General features: G+C 36.4%; 1 protein-coding gene across 1 annotated transcript; it reads left to right on the top strand.

Moving 5' to 3' along the window:
• The first annotated feature begins 875 nt into the window (after positions 1 to 875).
• On the top strand, positions 876 to 6,251 carry LOC141754165 (uncharacterized). Its single transcript, XM_074613066.1, has 6 exons — positions 876 to 1,091; positions 2,165 to 2,307; positions 3,642 to 3,706; positions 5,691 to 5,855; positions 5,937 to 6,041; positions 6,133 to 6,251. The coding sequence occupies exons 1-6, from the start codon at positions 972 to 974 to the stop codon at positions 6,171 to 6,173; spliced, it is 639 nt and encodes a 212-aa protein (XP_074469167.1). The 5' UTR covers positions 876 to 971; the 3' UTR covers positions 6,174 to 6,251.
• Positions 6,252 to 20,951: the final 14,700 nt, after the last annotated feature.

Genomic DNA, 20,951 nt, shown 5'->3' with positions numbered 1-20,951 from the left:
TACAGACATAAACAACCATAAATCCACTGAGAAATCACAGAAAAAGGACACTTCAGAACGTGCCTGAGAATCATCGTGTTTCTAAGTTTTCTGCTGTACCAAAGTAATCCAGTGATAGTTGTCCGTACATCCATATGTACACTACAAACAGGAGCTGATAATACATGATTCATCATCCTTTTAATGGAAACTATATATACAGTATATACTGAATATGTGTATGTATATACAGTATGTATATATATATATACATATATATATATATATATGTGTGTGTGTGTATATATGTATATGTATATATATATATACATATATATATATGCTAACTTCTCCAACCGGTTAACATCACCTGTACTTTATGGAACAAGCTTGATTTTTTTCACATCTAACACAAAACAAGAAATAATATTAAGCTATTTTTTGATCTGACAAAAAATAACACATTTACAGTACTTAAGGGCTTGAGCAGCTATGTGTGATTCCTGGCGCAATTGAAACGGGATCAAAAAATTATAGGTCTCTTGCCGTTAACTACTTTAGGCTACATATTTTTACCAAATTAAGGTCCTTTTTTCCTGTGTTCCTTTCTTCATTGCTCAACAGCTTGTTTGCTGCTGGCCCAGGTCCTCTGAGTCCAGAGGCCAGCAGCATATACACAGTGTATTTGTAAGCGTTGGTGGCCAAGGACAATTAAACAAATCAGTGAATGATTAATACATAAAAACCCAACACTGTCCTTATGAAATCCTACACCCACAGTAAATCCTGAAATCCCCTTTGAACCTGCAGAGGTACGCTGGCAGTGAAATATCGCTTTCCTAACTCTGGTAAACAAATGTAACGGGGCCACCATCAGCTTCTGTAAAGGCTGACTGTCTCAGTGAAGCTCAGTTGTTTCGTGACGTGCAGCTACCATCTGAGATCTTGGTGTTTATTCCAGTTATATCCTGAATCTGATCAGCTGTAGCATCATGAATCTGTGGCTCAGCAGTCATTTCCTGGTAGCGGGGCTGTTTCTGAGCAGCTCGGCTCTGACACCTGAAGAATGCCAGCCCTTGGTCACACCTTTTTCTCTGGCTGACCCCTCCGTGGTAAGCCCTCATCTGACTCCTGACTGGGTATTTGGGGTTTTTATTCGGCATTATCATTGAGACATTGATGCAGTATTCATCTTTTTGGGAAATTCTTCCTCAGTTCGTGCTTCTCATGGATTAGCATTACAATCGAGTTAGCTAAGCATATATTTCTCTTCAAGATGAATACACGACAACACTGCACAATGAAAATATATTTTAACCCATTTCCCAAGATTTGACTGTTTCCTATCCAGGCTACCATCTTTGTTTGGATTAGAAAGTGGTGCAATTTGGGAAACAGTTTTAAAAACGTTTTCATCGAGTAGTGGACTGAATTCTTTTTAATCTGGACTATTTGAGGATTTTGGAAAACATCACCGCATATGTAACACATTCAAATGTATGTAGAATTTTTTTCAGGCGAGAAAGTAACCATTTAGATTTCAAATATGTGATCAGTTTATCCAAAAAAATGTCTGTTTGAAACCAGTTAACCTCTGTCAGCAACTCTTTGATAATTAACTACTGGCTCTGATATAATTCCGTTTGGAAATTAATGTTTTGTCTCAGAGGTTAAATATACAACCCGATCTTATGGGAAGGTGTCTAAATAGGGCATTATAAGGATATTCCATGTGTCTTGATAACACTTTTTAGGCGTTTCGCATGTCATTTACACGCCACCACAGGCTTATCATTATGAAACAGCGTTTTTCGTGTTACCATGAAACGGTCGCAGTTGAGGCAACAAAACTACAGTAAAGGTCTTTTGAAATTTTTGGTACTTTTGCCTTTACGATACCCAAATTTCAATATCTATACCTATACATTACCCGACTTTGAGGAATATAAAGGTGTTTTTCTATTTAAAAAAAATGTCTTTGAATAAGTTTTAAATGTCTGAACAGAAGAGGTTTGCTTCATTAAAATAGTTGGAAATTGGCAAAAAAAAATATCTTGTGAAAAATGAACAATGTGTTCAAATAACAAGTAAACAAGATTATAATTCTGACCAAAATTTCCATTATTATTATCATTGAAAGATGTTTTTGTCTTCTGTCACTAACTGACTTCATGTTTGTTTGCAGAACTACGGCAGGTGGAACTTCATTGTGGGTTACTCTGACAATGAAGGATATAACGACATGCTGAAGGTAACTGAGAGCTCCTGGATGACTGTCAACGCATCACAATCCAGCTCCGATTCAGTTGTTACGTTTCATGATAAGATGTGAGTTGATAACAGTGCATCATCAACTGTACAAATACACAACATAATAACTTCTGTTATAGTTTTATAGTTAAGAAAACATTTGGGGAATAAAACATTGTTAAAACCTAATATGAATATTAATAAAGTATTATCTTATTTTATAATGTGTTAAAATCTGCTAAAGTAACCACTTTTCCTTCTTAGGCCCATTTTCCTTCCTTTTTCTGTCTATATGCTGCTCCAGGATCACTGATTTCCTAATCTTAACATCCAGTTCCACCGCTATGCAGAAACACTCAAATTTATCGTCAAAACCTCTTGAATCAACATAAGTGTTGTCAACACACGACAGCTGAGTTGCATCAATTGATGTTTGTCAATTCACCCTTTGCTAAGCTATGCCTGTTACTACGCCAGTCAATCTTTCTATCATAACAAGTCACATAGGTAGTTTAGAATGAAACGCTGTTTAATTCATTCCTTACCCTTTAGTTCTTGTGCTTTTTAGAAATATAGTGGTAGAACTAGTAGTTAAACCAAAACAATCCCAATTCAAGTTACATTTTTATTCATAGTAAATTAATAACTTCTTATGTCCTATCTTGCAACCAATGCACAGCGACATTAACTGTAAAAATACACAACTTAATAACTTATGTAAATTATAGCTTCGTCATAATTAAGAAAACATTTGAGGGACACGTTAAACACTCTTAAAACCTGCTGAAGGTGATAACTTTTCCTTCTTAGGCCTATTTTCCTTCCTTTTTCAGTCTATATGCTGCTCCAGGCTCACTGATTTCCTCATTGTAACAGTTCCACCGCTATGCAGATGATACTCCGTTTTATCACTAAAACCTTTTGCATTAACTTAAATGTGACATACGACAGCTGAGTTGAATCAGTTGATGTTCGTCAATTCACCCTTTGCTAAACTACGCCTGTAACTAGGGCTGTGTATTGGCAAGAATCTGGCGATATGATGCATATCATGATACAGGGGTTACGATTCAAAATATTGCGATATATTGTGATACTGTACTGTATTCTTGCCAATGCGCAGCCCTAATCGGAACAGATGAGTTTTCAGTCTGAAGAGTTTCTGCTGTCCTGATGTGAATGGGGAGTTCGTTCCACCATTGTGGACCCAGGGCAGCAAACAGTCAGGAGTAGTTTGACAAAACGATCCTAACTAAAGTTCTACTTACTAGCCTTTTTCTTAGCTTTCAAACATACCACTCAGTCTTCATCAGTGGAAGGATCTTAAATTTTTAAGCCACCTTGGACAATAAGGCGTAAAACAGCTCCATCGGAATATGAACTCACTTCTTCCTCTCGTCTTTTTATCTCAGGAATGGAACCTGCTTTGGCTCAGCTGTCAATGTAACCATTGATGGCAACACTGCATCAATCTCATGTAAGTTACCTGATCTGACACGATAACAGAGTTTCTATGTGTTTGTTAGTTCTAGAGAATCCAGTAGGAGAGATCATGTTTCTGACAAATTAAAAGCTGCAGATTCATCACACTTGTCCTGCTGCCTTCAGATGCTTGTAGGGTTTCAATTAACTGAAGGATACAAAGCAGCTGCATAACTGCAGACGCTACACCAAACCGCCTGTCCATCTCCCACTCCATGTTACTCTTGCTCGTGAACAAGACCCTGAGATATTCGAACTCCCTCGCTTGGGGCAGTGACTCACTCCCAACCCGGAGGGCACAATCCACCAGTTTCCGGCAAAGAACCATGTCCTCAGACTTAGAGGTACTGACTCTCATCCCGACCGCTTCACACTCGGCTGTAAACCGCCCCATTGCTGCAGGTCATGGTCTGATGAAGCCAACAGAACAACATCATCTGCAAAGTGCAGAAACGCAATCCTGAGGTCCCCAAACTGGACACTCTCCTCTCCCCGGCTGCACCTTGAGATCCTGTCCATGAAAATCACAAACAGGATCGGCGACAAGGGACAACCCTGGGGGAGGCCAACACTCACCAGAAACGTGTTTGACTTTTTTGTTTGTGCAGAGTATACGGACCGGATGGCTCGTAACAACGACCCCGGTACCTCCCACAGGACTCCCCGGGAGACACGTTCATTAGCCTTTTCCAAGTCCACAAAATGCATGTAGACTGGATGGGCAAACTCCCATGACACCTCCAACAGCCCTGCAAGGGTAAAGAACTGATCCACTGTTCCACGGCCAGGACGGAATCCGCATTGCTCCTCCTGGATCTGAGGTTCGACAATCGGTCGGAGCCTCCTTTTCTGCACCCTAGAATAAACTTTCCTGGGAGGCTGAGTAGTGTGATACCCCGATAGTTGGAGCACAGCCTCCAGCCCCCCTTTTTAAAAATGGGAACCACCACCCCGGTGTCCATGTGACACTGAAGAGGCGTGTCAGCCAAGAAAGCCTAATAATGTCCAGAGCCTTCAGCATCTCAGGGCAAATCTCATCCACCCCCGGCGCATTGCCGCCGAGGAACTTTTCGAGTACCTCAATGACCTCTGCCGTGGATATGGACAAGCCTTCCACCAAGTCTTCAGGAGTTCCTCAAAGTGCTCTTTCCACCACTCGACAAAATCCCAAGTCTGGGTCCGCAGTTTTTCTCACCTGCTGAACACAACCTGAGTCAAGCCATGCTTTCCCTTTCTGAGTTGTCTAACAGTTTGTCAGAACTTTCTAGAGGCCAACTGAAAATCTTTCTCCATAGCGTTCCCAAATGCCTCCCAGACCCGGGTTTTTGCTTTGGCGACCGCCACAGCTGAAGCCCATCTGGCCAACTGGTACCCGTCTGCTGTTTCCAGAGACATCGAAGCCAACCAAGTCTGAAAGGCCTCCTTCACTGCTGGTGTCCACCAGTGGGTTCTTAGGTTGCCGCCACAACAGGCACAGGGGACCTAAGAATAAACCCCTTGGGAAAAAGCATCTCATTTTCAGGAAGGCTCCTTAAATACAGAAATTCCATCATGGAGTTTTACTAGCATTTTTAGCCACGCTAGCATTGATGCTCTAGGGATGGTAATGTCTGTTAGTCCATCACTTTGGTCCAGACTGAAATATCTCAACAACTATTGGATGGATCAAGATGAAATTTGGTTCAGACATCCATGTTCCCTCTCAGGATGAATTCTAATAACTTTGGTGATCATTTGACTTTTCATCTAGCGCCATCATCAGGTCAACATTTAGAGTGTAAAGTGAAATGCAAAGTGAAAAAGCATCCATCTTGTCTGACGACATTGTTGGATTATGTAAATACAAAATCAGTTTCTAGAAATTTGATAATACACACGTTCTTAGGTTTTCGGTCTACAGGCTCACTATACAGTTTCTGTTTCAGATGGAGAATATTGTTGTTTTATTTAAAATGTTCTGACTTTGTTTCTGTCCTCAGTCGCCAACATCTCCTCGGTGTTCCACCTGCTGCCGACTTGTGACGGCTGTATGCTGATGAACATCAACAGCACCGTCAGAGACCTCGACAAAATACTTCAAATGATGAATATCAACAGCAACATTACAGGGGAGGAGGTCAAATTTCACGCTCTTTATCTGATGGGTAAGAAGGAACGAGCTTGAGAGAAAAAAAAAAAAAAATTATATCTGAAACATTTGTCCATTTTTGTTGTTTTGTTTCCAGCCAGAGAGCCGACCCTGAAGGACTCGGACATGGAACATTTCAAGAAGCAGGCGAGCTGCCTCGGCTTTTCCAGAAAACCAGACTTCCTTTACGGCCACAAGAACGGTGATTCACCTTTTAAACTTAAATGAAACTATTATTAAATTATTAAACAATGAAATCAAGATGATCTTTATCTCTGTCTTTCTCTTTGCAGATTTCTGTGCTGAAGACGAGGGCACTATGATGCCGTTCTGAACTTAAGAACAACTTTAATGAAGATTTCAAACTGAAACTGAGGAAATAAAGAGACAAAAAGTGACTCAAAACATCAAACGTGTGGTCCATAATTTTTATTCATAATCTACTCAAATGGTGTAACACCAAGGTTTTCAAACTACTACCGCCCCAGGAGTATGTGGAGGGAGAAAGGTGGGGTAAAGATACTCACAGTTATGTGAGGGCTACTGTTGTAGCCCTCACATAACTGACTGACTCCATAACAACATTGTAGGTCCTGTTTACACCCCCAAAGCATTATGGAAACTGTAGTTCTAACACTTAGTGCATGATAATCTCCCAAATGGAAGTAAGACAAAAAATTATAGCAGGAGTGACTAAATCCATTAATATTAGCTTTTGTCCTATCACGATCAATGATTTTTTTTTGTTTTTTGGCATTACTAAGACAATAAAAGAACATTTTAAGAAAATAAATAAGTAAAATACAGAAAGGAAGAGGTGGGGAAAAATGAGGGAACTTGAGGCTGGCTCCAGAAGGGAGTCAATCCTCATAGACATCCATGTTAAAATGCCGAACTTAACAGCAGAAATAAACATGTTTACAGTCTGGTACAAAAAACGGTTTTGGTCTCTATAGCTAATTTCTCCAATCGTGACAACTGTATGGAGGGTGAATTTTTATATAACTGACCCGTTTAAAATTATATCAAGGCTTAAAGTTATGCATAATTAAAGGTACTGTTTGTAACTTTCAGAAAATCCTTGTTATTAATGACACCTGTGGCCGTTTAGTGAACTGTAGTCAGCATCCCGACATGCCACCACATCGTCCATTAATTCCTGATAATGGACCCCTCATCAGGCGTTATCACTTACATAATGTCCTGTAATGTTCCTATATTTTATTTGGACCATTGGCTCCATGATACTAATTAGCTTGTAGTTTGCAAATTACTTCATCAGCTAACGTTACGAAGAAACCAATGACTTCTTTGGATTTCAGTCTCAAGTCCTTTACATAAAATTAGTCCACAGGTTGTTAAAGGCATCCGAGAAAGTCGAGGAAGGTCTCAGTTTTTAAGTTACGTTACAATCTGTTCACACATTGGCAATATAAAGTGATTGATACATGTAAAATATTACATATAGTACCTTTAAGGGCGTGGTCCTTTTGAGTGACAGGTGGGTGCTATCACAGCCATTAGCTGATATTTTCAGTTATTTAACCTCTTCGTTTATGATGTTGGCGCCTTTTGGAGATATTTTCATGCACATATCGGACAAATAATATGGCTTGTTGTGAGGTTAATTGTACACCGGGCATCCTGCTGGCCAAAGTGCGGGCGTTGGATGATGTGCTGCCGCTCTATGACCACCGTGTCACCCATATCAGTTTTCAACCAGATATCGGGAACTGTCATGTCCGTGAAACCTGGCTAATTCCTGGAATACCGCCATTCAACCGTGAGGCAAGTGCTTTATGGTGAATAACGTTAATGCGCAAATTGAAGAACTGACAGGATTGCATTTCGCTGGAGTTGTAACATTAGCTTGTTCGATTTCATGTGACAAATAAAGCTAAATCGATTGATTTAAGTAGTCCAGTTTTTTCAATGAGTGATATTGATGCAGGTCTCGGGCATGCGACCAAACGAACAGCAGACAGGACAACATTAGGCATGAACTCCTCAGAGCAGAATTTATTTGTATTTTCATACCTGAGACACCCAAAGTCTATTTTTAGTTCTATGGAAAACAGACAACCTGATTTTTTTTGAGAATGCTGTGCTTAATTAACACATTTTTTATATGTTATTTTTTTTATCAAGAACCTATACAGTGCCTTCAGAAAGTATTCAGACCCCTTCACTTTTTTCACATTTTGTTATGTTGCAGCCTTATGCTAAAATCAATAAAATTACTTGTTTCCCTCATCAATCTACACGCAATACACCACAATGACAAAGTGGAAACAGAATTTTAGAAATTTTTGCAAATTTATTAAAAAGGAAAAACTGAAATATCACATTGACATAAGTATTCAGACCCTTTACTCAGTACTTAGTTGAAGCACCTTTGGCAGCGATTACAGCATCGAGTCTTCTTGGGTATAACATGACAAGCTTTGCACACCTGGATTTGGGGAGTTTCTGCCATTCTTCTCTGCAGATCCTCTCCAGCTCTGTCGGGTGTGATGGGGACCGTCGGTTGACAGACATTAGTAGTATAGAGGGGGTGCGTTTGCGCGTGCATGTGAAATGCGCGTGCGTGTGTGCGCGCGCGCGCGTGCGTGTGTGTGTGTGGGGATACAGGTGAACCCTTGGTGACCCTGTTGACCTTTTTGTAACCCTAGGGCTGATGTTAATTATTGGTAGTTGTCCAAAGGTGTCTGCTGTATGTGTTATCAGTTGCTCCACAACAAAAAAGAAGACCCCATCCTGTGGATCCTGATGCAGATAAAAAATACAGGTGTATACCAATATGTGTCTTTATTACCGTATCATTAAAAGTTCAAACAAACCCCTGGTCCCTGTGACCAAATGTTTTTGCTTTTTGGTGTTTCCACAGAAGACCCATACTGTTGATCCTGAGTCAGATAAAAAAAAAAAGTCGGTTGTATCCAAGATGTTATCAGTTGCTCAGTAAACAAAAGAAGACCCCCTCCTGTGGATACTGGTTCAGTGAACAAAACACAGTTGTATCCCTATATGTGAACTCCGTTGTATCCAAGAGGTGTCTTTTTTATTACAGTATCATTAAAAGTTCAAACAAAGCCTAGTGTGCTGTGGTCAAAATGTTTATGGCTTTTGATGCTGTGGTGGTTGGTACTGTTTGCAGGCTATAGCAGCATGGATCCTGTAACCATATGTTTGTTTGTGAGAGGGTGTATGGATTAGCGTTGTTCGTAGTCGATATTAACATGTATCCAGGACAAATGGTGTGAGAAGGGAAGTATGTCATCTCCTTCATGTCATCTCCTAAAATTCTTTATGAGATGTATCTGTGAGAGGGGGTGGGGTATGGGGTGGTATTGTTTGTAATAGATATCAGCATGTATCCAGGGACAAATGGGGTGGATGTGAGCGGGATGGGGGTCATCTCTTGTATGCCATCTCCTAAAATTCTTTAGGAGATGTATCTGTGCTGTAATGATTTGTTAACATTTTAAATTGGTAGATGTGTGTTAGTACACCACTAATTTTGCTTGTAGTCATCTCCCAAAAAAAAAAAAGCGGTGCAATGTCGGTAGAGTTACAATATAGTGGGTTTTTAAAAAAAAAAAAAAAAATGTATGTAGTGTGAATGGGGCAACCTCAAGGCCTGTCAACCATGCGTATTCATGAGATGTCACTAGCTCCATCTTTTACCTACACTTTGTGTATATAGTCAGCATTCAGCTGAGGTCGTGTTTACCAAACTTCACAACTTTTGAAGAGGACGCTTTTCCTAACGCCACTCTTGCATTTTGCACATTAGGTACAGTGTTCTTTTCTTTGGATGCTTCATTTTTGGCGTCTGTGAACATAGAGCTGATGTGACTTGCCAAAAAGCCCCAGTTTTGTTTCATCTGTCCAAAAGACATTCTCCAAGAAGCTTTGTGGCTTGTCAATATGCATTTTGGCATATTCCAGTCTCACTTTTTTATGATTTGGTGTCCTCCGGGGTTGTCTGCCATTAAGTCCACTTTGGCTCAAACAGGAGAAAATGGCTCATGGACTACTACTAAAACACTATGAATACTATAGAACTAACTAGCATTGTTAGAAAAATAATTATTAATGGGACAAATTTCTTGGGTATTTTAGCGTGCGATCAACTGCCTAAACACATCAGGCTGCTTGGAGATGGTCTTATAGCTTTTACCTTTAACATGCTTGTCTATAATTTTCTTTCTAATCTCCTGAGACAACTCTCTCCTTAGCTTTCTGTGGTCCATGTTCAGTGTGGTACACACCATGATACCAATGTTTAATGTGCCCCTATGGTCAAATTATTTTCAATCTTTTCTAGGGGTACCATCATTTTGTCCAGGCCAGCTTCATTAGTTTTTTTTTTTTAAATGATTCTGAACCAAAATTCAAAAACATTAGCTGATTTTCATTAGTTCATTTTCAATACATTTTTATTTATTATTACTTTTTTGTCAGTTTCAAGTTATTTCGGTGACCATTGTTTTTTTTATTCTTTCTTTAACGGAAGGGTACCAACAATTTTGACTATGTGTGTAGATACACACACACACACACACACACACACACACACACACATACAGTATATACATATGTCTATATCCACACCCGCTTACATATAGATAGCCACTTAGACACAGCCAATGTTTAATGTGCCCCTATGGTCAAATTATTTTCAATCTTTTCTAGGGGTACCATCATTTTGTCCAGGCCAGCTTCATTAGTTTGTTTTTTTAAATGATTCTGAACCAAAATTCAAAAACATTAGCTGATTTTCATTAGTTCATTTTCAATAAATTTTTATTATTACTTTTTGTCAGTTTCAAGTTATTTCAGTGACCATTTTTTTTTTTTTATTCTTTCTTTTAACGGAAGGGTACCAACAATTTTGACTATGTGTGTAGATACACACACACACACATATAGTATATACATATGTCTATATCCACACCCGCTTACATATAGATATCCACTTAGACACATTCGCTTACACAGTTATCTATTCTATTTTACAGACAAAAAAAAAAAAAAGGACATATTTACATCCCTTTAGTTGACCTTTTTGTCGACATTACTTATTAATTAATTTTGTTTAACTCCAATCCTCACCCTGACTCAAAGTAGCCCACCCATGATCAAAAATGATATTCTGTTCTTTTATTTCTATTAACATCCCTCTCAAGAACCCACTGATGTTTCAAAAACATTTTGAAATGTTCAGTGTTTAACTGTTGTCTTTTTATAGCTTTAAATATAAATGCTTTCCCCATCGTAATGATGATGTTGTTCAGGTCTTTTCCTTTTTTTTTTTTCATCACCCCTTAAATCACCAAACATTATAGATAAAGGACAACTATAGAAATTTGATTTTGTAGACTGAGATCCACTTTTTTCAACGTTAATCCAAAATAATGCAACTTCCTTACAATACCAAAAATAAATGAATGTCTGACTCCTCTTCCTCCTCACACAATCTACATATGTCACCTTGTTGGATGCCCCATTTTAATTTTTTTTAGCATTCTCTTAGTAGGCAAGAATTTGTAGATTAGTTTTAGTTGTAAAATTCTAATGGAGACATCAAAAGAAGTTGTGTAAATACATGCATATACTTTCCTCCATGGGATACATTTGTCTAACAAATATCCCCATTTTTGACTGGATAGCTACTGGTGTAGCAGAAATGTGTTTAAGTTGCATGTATAACTGATATATTTTCTTGTTTATTTTTGTCTTATTCATCCATGTTGTGTCCTTAATGTAGGGGTAACATGCCACTTGTTTTGTACATAATAATAGCTTCCTTTTCCAGATCTGAGGTATAGCTGCACAGAGTTGATTAAATGTAAAAAGGTCACAAACATTACCGTATACTATTTTAAATTCATCATAAGTCTTGATTTCGCCCCCACTATTCAAGAGGTCATTTATAAATAATATTCCTTTTTTCAAACATTGATTCAATAAAGATACGGTGATCATTAATCAAAATATTTCTATTATACCACAACACTTGGCTCTGGATTTCATAACTTCACACTGGTTGATGATATTGGTATTGAAACCAACTGACTATGGCCTCGTCCAAAAAGCCGGATAAGTATGGAAATGACTTTCTCTTTAATATAGTGAACTGAAAAGCAGTTAACTGGAGGTAAGGATAGAGTTCTTTGTGGAACAGAGGATGAGCAGACCTCAATCATTTTGCTGAAAACCACTGCAGATTTAAGATACATTTTGGTATAAGGGATGCTTTTAGTGCAAAGTTGAGTGCCTTAAGGTTTAACAATTTAAGTCCACAGTGTTTGTAATCATTATACAGATAAGCTCTTTTAATTTTGTCAGGCTTCCAACCCCATATGAAATTGAACACATTTTGCTCATATTTTTTAAACAGCTCCTCTCCTGGGGTAGGTAATGACATGAGGATATAGATAAACTGAGGAATCACTAAGGAATTTATCACGGTTATTTTTTTCCATATAAAGTTAAGTTAGTCATTCCCCAAACTTTTTAATTTTCTGTCTAATGTATGTAGCTTTCTATCAAAGTTTTCCTTCGTGATAAGGTCCATGTCTTTAGGGATATGTATACCAATGACATCTATTGGGCCATCTGACCATTTTAGTGGGCAGATTACTATAGATATTAAAATTTGTACCTTTCAGAGATCCAATTCGCAGCACAGTACATTTATCATAGTTAGGTTTTAGTCAGGAAATTACTGAGAAGTTATTCAACTCTTTAACTAATGCAGTAAAGGATGCAACATTTGGTTGATTTTGAAAGTTTACATCGTCCGCATACATTGATATTTTTGATTCCAAACTATTTATTCTCAAACCTTCTATGTTGTTATTCATTCTTACTTTTTGTGCTAAGATTTCTATAGCTATAATAAATAGATACGCAGACAGTGGACATCCTTCTTTCAATCTTCTATATTGCTTAATTGTTTCAGAAAAAAAACATTGTTTATTATTTTACACTTTGGATTACTATACATTACTTTTTATCCAACTAATTAAAGAGTCTCCAAAGTTAAAATATTCTAAACATTTATAAATAAAATCCAAACGTACTTTATCGAAAGCTTTCTCAAAGGCAGCAAAAAAAAAAAAAAAAATGAAAGCAGAGGTTTTTGTTGAGTCATAATAATCAATTATTTCAATTATTTGTCTAATACTGTCACTGATAGATCGACACTGTAAGAAGCCACACTGATCTGGATGAATAATATTGGGCAGTACTAGTTTTAATCTGTTTGCAAGACATTTGGCTAATATTTTAGCATCGTTACATTGTAGTGTGATTGGCCTCCAATTCTTTAGAGTAGTGGGATCTTTATACCTTCCACCTGAATCTTGTTTCAATAATAGTGAGATTAAACCTTCCTGTTGAGTTTCTGTAAGTTGTTTTTTGCTATATGACCAGTTGAAGGTGTTCAGCAAAGGTGTTTTAACAGACTCATAGAAGGTTTGATAAAAGTTTACAGGTATGCCATCGGCTCCTGGACTTTTTACCTTTTTCAAAGGAGTTAATAGCTGGATGTAATTCCATCCAGCGTAATAAGTCCCTCACAAGATTTTTTTCTTTCTCTGTTAACTTTACGGTATTATCGTCTTGAGAATTGGGGCTAGTATTTTGAGGCAATAAATCCTCTGGTGGGCTCTGTAAGGAGTACAATTTTGAAAAATAATTATGTTGTACCAGCAAAATTTCCCTTGGTTTTTTCAATGATTTTATTTCCTACTATAAGCTTCAAAACATTTTTCTTTACAGTGTTTTTATACTGCAGATTTAAAAAATATTTGGTTGATCTCTCCCGATTTTTCCAGCCATTCTATTCTATTTCTCAAATATGATACGTTGGCTTTCTCTGCACATAGTCTTTCTAACTCTCTTTCCTTGTGCTCAAGATTGTCCAGTAGAGCTTGTGACACATTTGTATTATTGTCTACCCGTTCTGTTAAATCTTCTATCTCAGCTATCAATATTTTTTCTGTCTCCAAACGATTTTTATTTTTCCTTGAGCTGTATTGAATGCAGTGTCCCCTTAAGGTGTATTTTAAAAGCATCCCATATAATCAAAGGATCCGCTGTATCATTATTCACTACAAAGAAATCTTTTATGAATTTGTTTGTTGTATCTATAAACTCTTTATCCTTCAATAGCTTCTGATTTAATTTCCAGTATCCTGGACCCCTATGAAACGTTGTGGTACAAATGCTCAAGGTTATAAGATGATGATCTGACCTAAATCTCTCTTTAATCTCGACTTTATTCATTTTTGGAGTCAAAGAAAATGATGTTAAGAAATAATCTATTCTGCTAGCCTGATTTCCTCGTCTCCATGTATATCTTGTTTGCTTTGGATTTCGCAATCGCCATATGTCAATTAAATCTAGTGAGGTCATGAGGCCAGAAATAGCATTATATGCTCTAGAATGATAATTCTTAGTTTGTATGCCTTTTCGATCCAGATCTACATCCAACACAGTGTTGTAGTCTCCTGTCATTATCAAATTTTTTATCATGTAGTTTTTCTTTTCTTGCAACATGTTGAATATATCTTGAAAGAAGAGTGGATCATCAGAATGAGGTGCATACAGATTTACTAATACAAATTCTAGGCTATCCACCAATATATCTTGTATAATATATCTACCTGCTTGATGTATTATTGTATCTTTGACCACAATATCTACTTCCTTTTTATACATTATCATTACAACTTTAGAATTTGAGCATCCGTGTGAAAAGTATATGTTATCCCCTCCACTCTGTTTTCCATTTAATCTCATACAGTTGGGTAGAGTGAGTCTCTTGTAAACAAAATATATCATAGTTTTTATCCGTAAGCCAACTAATAAAGTGTCCCCTTTTCTTCCTATCAGCTAAACCATTACAGTTGAAGCTTGATATTACTAACTTAGACATATTTGATCTTCAGTGGATTCTATACTTTCATGATTCTTGAAAAAAAAAAAGGATGGAAATAATAATAGTGACACCAAAACAACGGGAAGGGGCTGAAAATATTTCCTGTTTCTTCCATCCTCTGATGATATATTTTCTATTGTCATATTTCTCTCCCTTTTTAAATAGCGTCTAAGAGAAACATTTTACTATAACAAAACATCCAATCCCAATTTATGAGCGCAAAACTAAGAACAAAAGATCATCATTTTTTTATTTTCTGCATTGATGATCTTTTGTTCTTAGTTTTGCGCTCATAAATTGGGATTGGATGTTTTGTTATAGTAAAATGTTTCTCTTAGACGCTATTTAAAAAGGGAGAGAAATATGACAATAGAAAATATATCATCAGAGGATGGAAGAAACAGGAAATATTTTCAGCCCCTTCCCGTTGTTTTGGTGTCACTATTATTATTTCCATCCTTTTTTTTTATCAAGAATCATGAAAGTATAGAATCCACTGAAGATCAAATATGTCTAAGTTAGTAATATCAAGCTTCAACTGTAATGGTTTAGCTGATAGGAAGAAAAGGGGACACTTTATTAGTTGGCTTACGGATAAAAACTATGATATATTTTGTTTACAAGAGACTCACTCTACCCAACTGTATGAGATTAAATGGAAAACAGAGTGGAGGGGATAACATATACTTTTCACACGGATGCTCAAATTCTAAAGTTGTAATGATAATGTATAAAAAGGAAGTAGATATTGTGGTCAAAGATACAATAATACATCAAGCAGGTAGATATATTATACAAGATATATTGGTGGATAGCCTAGAATTTGTATTAGTAAATCTGTATGCACCTCATTCTGATGATCCACTCTTCTTTCAAGATATATTCAACATGTTGCAAGAAAAGAAAAACTACATGATAAAAAATTTGATAATGACAGGAGACTACAACACTGTGTTGGATGTAGATCTGGATCGAAAAGGCATACAAACTAAGAATTATCATTCTAGAGCATATAATGCTATTTCTGGCCTCATGACCTCACTAGATTTAATTGACATATGGCGATTGCGAAATCCAAAGCAAACAAGATATACATGGAGACGAGGAAATCAGGCTAGCAGAATAGATTATTTCTTAACATCATTTTCTTTGACTCCAAAAATGAATAAAGTCGAGATTAAAGAGAGATTTAGGTCAGATCATCATCTTATAACCTTGAGCATTTGTACCACAACGTTTCATAGGGGTCCAGGATACTGGAAATTAAATCAGAAGCTATTGAAGGATAAAGAGTTTATAGATACAACAAACAAATTCATAAAAGATTTCTTTGTAGTGAATAATGATACAGCGGATCCTTTGATTATATGGGATGCTTTTAAAATACACCTTAAGGGGACACTGCATTCAATACAGCTCAAGGAAAAATAAAAATCGTTTGGAGACAGAAAAAATATTGATAGCTGAGATAGAAGATTTAACAGAACGGGTAGACAATAATACAAATGTGTCACAAGCTCTACTGGACAATCTTGAGCACAAGGAAAGAGAGTTAGAAAGACTATGTGCAGAGAAAGCCAACGTATCATATTTGAGAAATAGAATAGAATGGCTGGAAAAATCGGGAGAGATCAACCAAATATTTTTTAAATCTGCAGTATAAAAACACTGTAAAGAAAAATGTTTTGAAGCTTATAGTAGGAAATAAAATCATTGAAAAAACCAAGGGAAATTTTGCTGGTACAACATAATTATTTTTCAAAATTGTACTCCTTACAGAGCCCACCAGAGGATTTATTGCCTCAAAATACTAGCCCCAATTCTCAAGACGATAATACCGTAAAGTTAACAGAGAAAGAAAAAAATCTTGTGAGGGACTTATTACGCTGGATGGAATTACATCCAGCTATTAACTCCTTTGAAAAAGGTAAAAAGTCCAGGAGCCGATGGCATACCTGTAAACTTTTATCAAACCTTCTATGAGTCTGTTAAAACACCTTTGCTGAACACCTTCAACTGGTCATATAGCAAAAAACAACTTACAGAAACTCAACAGGAAGGTTTAATCTCACTATTATTGAAACAAGATTCAGGTGGAAGGTATAAAGATCCCACTACTCTAAAGAATTGGAGGCCAATCACACTACAATGTAACGATGCTAAAATATTAGCCAAATGTCTTGCAAACAGATTAAAACTAGTACTGCCCAATATTATTCATCCAGATCAGTGTGGCTTCTTACAGTGTCGATCTATCAGTGACAGTATTAGACAAATAATTGAAATAATTGATTATTATGACTCAACAAAAACCTCTGCTTTCATTTTTTTTTTTTTTTTTGCTGCCTTTGAGAAAGCTTTCGATAAAGTACGTTTGGATTTTATTTATAAATGTTTAGAATATTTTAACTTTGGAGACTCTTTAATTAGTTGGATAAAAAGTAATGTATAGTAATCCAAAGTGTAAAATAATAAACAATGTTTTTTTTCTGAAACAATTAAGCAATATAGAAGATTGAAAGAAGGATGTCCACTGTCTGCGTATCTATTTATTATAGCTATAGAAATCTTAGCACAAAAAGTAAGAATGAATAACAACATAGAAGGTTTGAGAATAAATAGTTTGGAATCAAAAATATCAATGTATGCGGACGATGTAAACTTTCAAAATCAACCAAATGTTGCATCCTTTACTGCATTAGTTAAAGAGTTGAATAACTTCTCAGTAATTTCCTGACTAAAACCTAACTATGATAAATGTACTGTGCTGCGAATTGGATCTCTGAAAGGTACAAATTTTAATATCTATAGTAATCTGCCCACTAAAATGGTCAGATGGCCCAATAGATGTCATTGGTATACATATCCCTAAAGACATGGACCTTATCACGAAGGAAAACTTTGATAGAAAGCTACATACATTAGACAGAAAATTAAAAAGTTTGGGGAATGACTAACTTAACTTTATATGGAAAAAAATAACCGTGATAAATTCCTTAGTGATTCCTCAGTTTATCTATATCCTCATGTCATTACCTACCCCAGGAGAGGAGCTGTTTAAAAAATATGAGCAAAATGTGTTCAATTTCATATGGGGTTGGAAGCCTGACAAAATTAAAAGAGCTTATCTGTATAATGATTACAAACACTGTGGACTTAAATTGTTAAACCTTAAGGCACTCAACTTTGCACTAAAAGCATCCCTTATACCAAAATGTATCTTAAATCTGCAGTGGTTTTCAGCAAAATGATTGAGGTCTGCTCATCCTCTGTTCCACAAAGAACTCTATCCTTACCTCCAGTTAACTGCTTTTCAGTTCACTATATTAAAGAGAAAGTCATTTCCATACTTATCCGGCTTTTTGGACGAGGCCATAGTCAGTTGGTTTCAATACCAATATCATCAACCAGTGTGAAGTTATGAAATCCAGAGCCAAGTGTTGTGGTATAATAGAAATATTTTGATTAATGATCACCGTATCTTTATTGAATCAATGTTTGAAAAAAGGAATATTATTTATAAATGACCTCTTGAATAGTGGGGGCGAAATCAAGACTTATGATGAATTTAAAATAGTATACGGTAATGTTTGTGACCTTTTTACATTTAATCAACTCTGTGCAGCTATACCTCAGATCTGGAAAAGGAAGCTATTATTATGTACAAAACAAGTGGCATGTTACCCCTACATTAAGGACACAACATGGATGAATAAGACAAAAATAAACAAGAAAATATATCAGTTATACATGCAACTTAAACACATTTCTGCTACACCAGTAGCTATCCAGTCAAAAATGGGGATATTTGTTAGACAAATGTATCCCATGGAGGAAAGTATATGCATGTATTTACACAACTTCTTTTGATGTCTCCATTAGAATTTTACAACTAAAACTAATCTACAAATTCTTGCCTACTAAGAGAATGCTAAAAAAAATTAAAATGGGGCATCCAACAAGGTGACATATGTAGATTGTGTGAGGAGGAAGAGGAGTCAGACATTCATTTATTTTTGGTATTGTAAGGAAGTTGCATTATTTTGGATTAACGTTGAAAAAAGTGGATCTCAGTCTACAAAATCAAATTTCTATAGTTGTCCTTTATCTATAATGTTTGGTGATTTAAGGGGTGATGAAAAAAAAAAAAGGAAAAGACCTGAACAACATCATCATTACGATGGGGAAAGCATTTATATTTAAAGCTATAAAAAGACAACAGTTAAACACTGAACATTTCAAAATGTTTTTGAAACATCAGTGGGTTCTTGAGAGGGATGTTAATAGAAATAAAAGAACAGAATATCATTTTTGATCATGGGTGGGCTACTTTGAGTCAGGGTGAGGATTGGAGTTAAACAAAATTAATTAATAAGTAATGTCGACAAAAAGGTCAACTAAAGGGATGTAAATATGTCCTTTTTTTTTTTTTTGTCTGTAAAATAGAATAGATAACTGTGTAAGCGAATGTGTCTAAGTGGATATCTATATGTAAGCGGGTGTGGATATAGACATATGTATATACTATATGTGTGTGTGTGTGTATCTACACACATAGTCAAAATTGTTGGTACCCTTCCGTTAAAAGAAAGAATAAAAAAAAAAAAATGGTCACTGAAATAACTTGAAACTGACAAAAAGTAATAATAAAAATTTATTGAAAATGAACTAATGAAAATCAGCTAATGTTTTTGAATTTTGGTTCAGAATCATTTAAAAAAACAAACTAATGAAGCTGGCCTGGACAAAATGATGGTACCCCTAGAAAAGATTGAAAATAATTTGACCATAGGGGCACATTAAACATTGGCTGTGTCTAAGTGGCTATCTATATGTAAGCGGGTGTGGATATAGACATATGTATATACTGTATGTGTGTGTGTGTGTGTGTGTGTGTGTGTGTGTGTGTATCTACACACATAGTCAAAATTGTTGGTACCCTTCCGTTAAAGAAAGAATAAAAAAAACAATGGTCACCGAAATAACTTGAAACTGACAAAAAAGTAATAATAAATAAAAATGTATTGAAAATGAACTAATGAAAATCAGCTAATGTTTTTGAATTTTGGTTCAGAATCATTTAAAAAAAAAAAACTAATGAAGCTGGCCTGGACAAAATGATGGTACCCCTAGAAAAGATTGAAAATAATTTGACCATAGGGGCACATTAAACATTGGTATCATGGTGTGTACCACACTGAACATGGACCACAGAAAGCTAAGGAGAGAGTTGTCTCAGGAGATTAGAAAGAAAATTATAGACAAGCATGTTAAAGGTAAAAGCTATAAGACCATCTCCAAGCAGCCTGATGTGTTTAGGCAGTTGATCGCACGCTAAAATACCCAAGAAATTTGTCCCATTAATAATTATTTTTCTAACAATGCTAGTTAGTTCTATAGTATTCATAGTGTTTTAGTAGTAGTCCATGAGCCATTTTCTCCTGTTTGAGCCAAAGTGGACTTAATGGCAGACAACCCCGGAGGACACCAAATCATAAAAAAGTGAGACTGGAATATGCCAAAATGCATATTGACAAGCCACAAAGCTTCTTGGAGAATGTCTTTTGGACAGATGAAACAAAACTGGGGCTTTTTGGCAAGTCACATCAGCTCTATGTTCACAGACGCCAAAAATGAAGCATCCAAAGAAAAGAACACTGTACCTAATGTGCAAAATGCAAGAGTGGCGTTAGGAAAAGCGTCCTCTTCAAAAGTTGTGAAGTTTGGTAAACACGACCTCAGCTGAATGCTGACTATATACACAAAGTGTAGGTAAAAGATGGAGCTAGTGACATCTCATGAATACGCATGGTTGACAGGCCTTGAGGTTGCCCCATTCACACTACATACATTTTTTTTTTTTTTTTTAAAAACCCACTATATTGTAACTCTACCGACATTGCACCGCTTTTTTTTTTTTGGGAGATGACTACAAGCAAAATTAGTGGTGTACTAACACACATCTACCAATTTAAAATGTTAACAAATCATTACAGCACAGATACATCTCCTAAAGAATTTTAGGAGATGGCATACAAGAGATGACCCCCATCCCGCTCACATCCACCCCATTTGTCCCTGGATACATGCTGATATCTATTACAAACAATACCACCCCATACCCCACCCCCTCTCACAGATACATCTCATAAAGAATTT

This window comes from Sebastes fasciatus, chromosome 17 (assembly GCF_043250625.1).
Source record: "Sebastes fasciatus isolate fSebFas1 chromosome 17, fSebFas1.pri, whole genome shotgun sequence".
NCBI lineage: Eukaryota > Metazoa > Chordata > Actinopteri > Perciformes > Sebastidae > Sebastes > Sebastes fasciatus.
The sequence above is the reverse complement of the archived record's forward strand: the minus strand, read 5'-3'. Positions and strand labels throughout refer to the sequence as shown.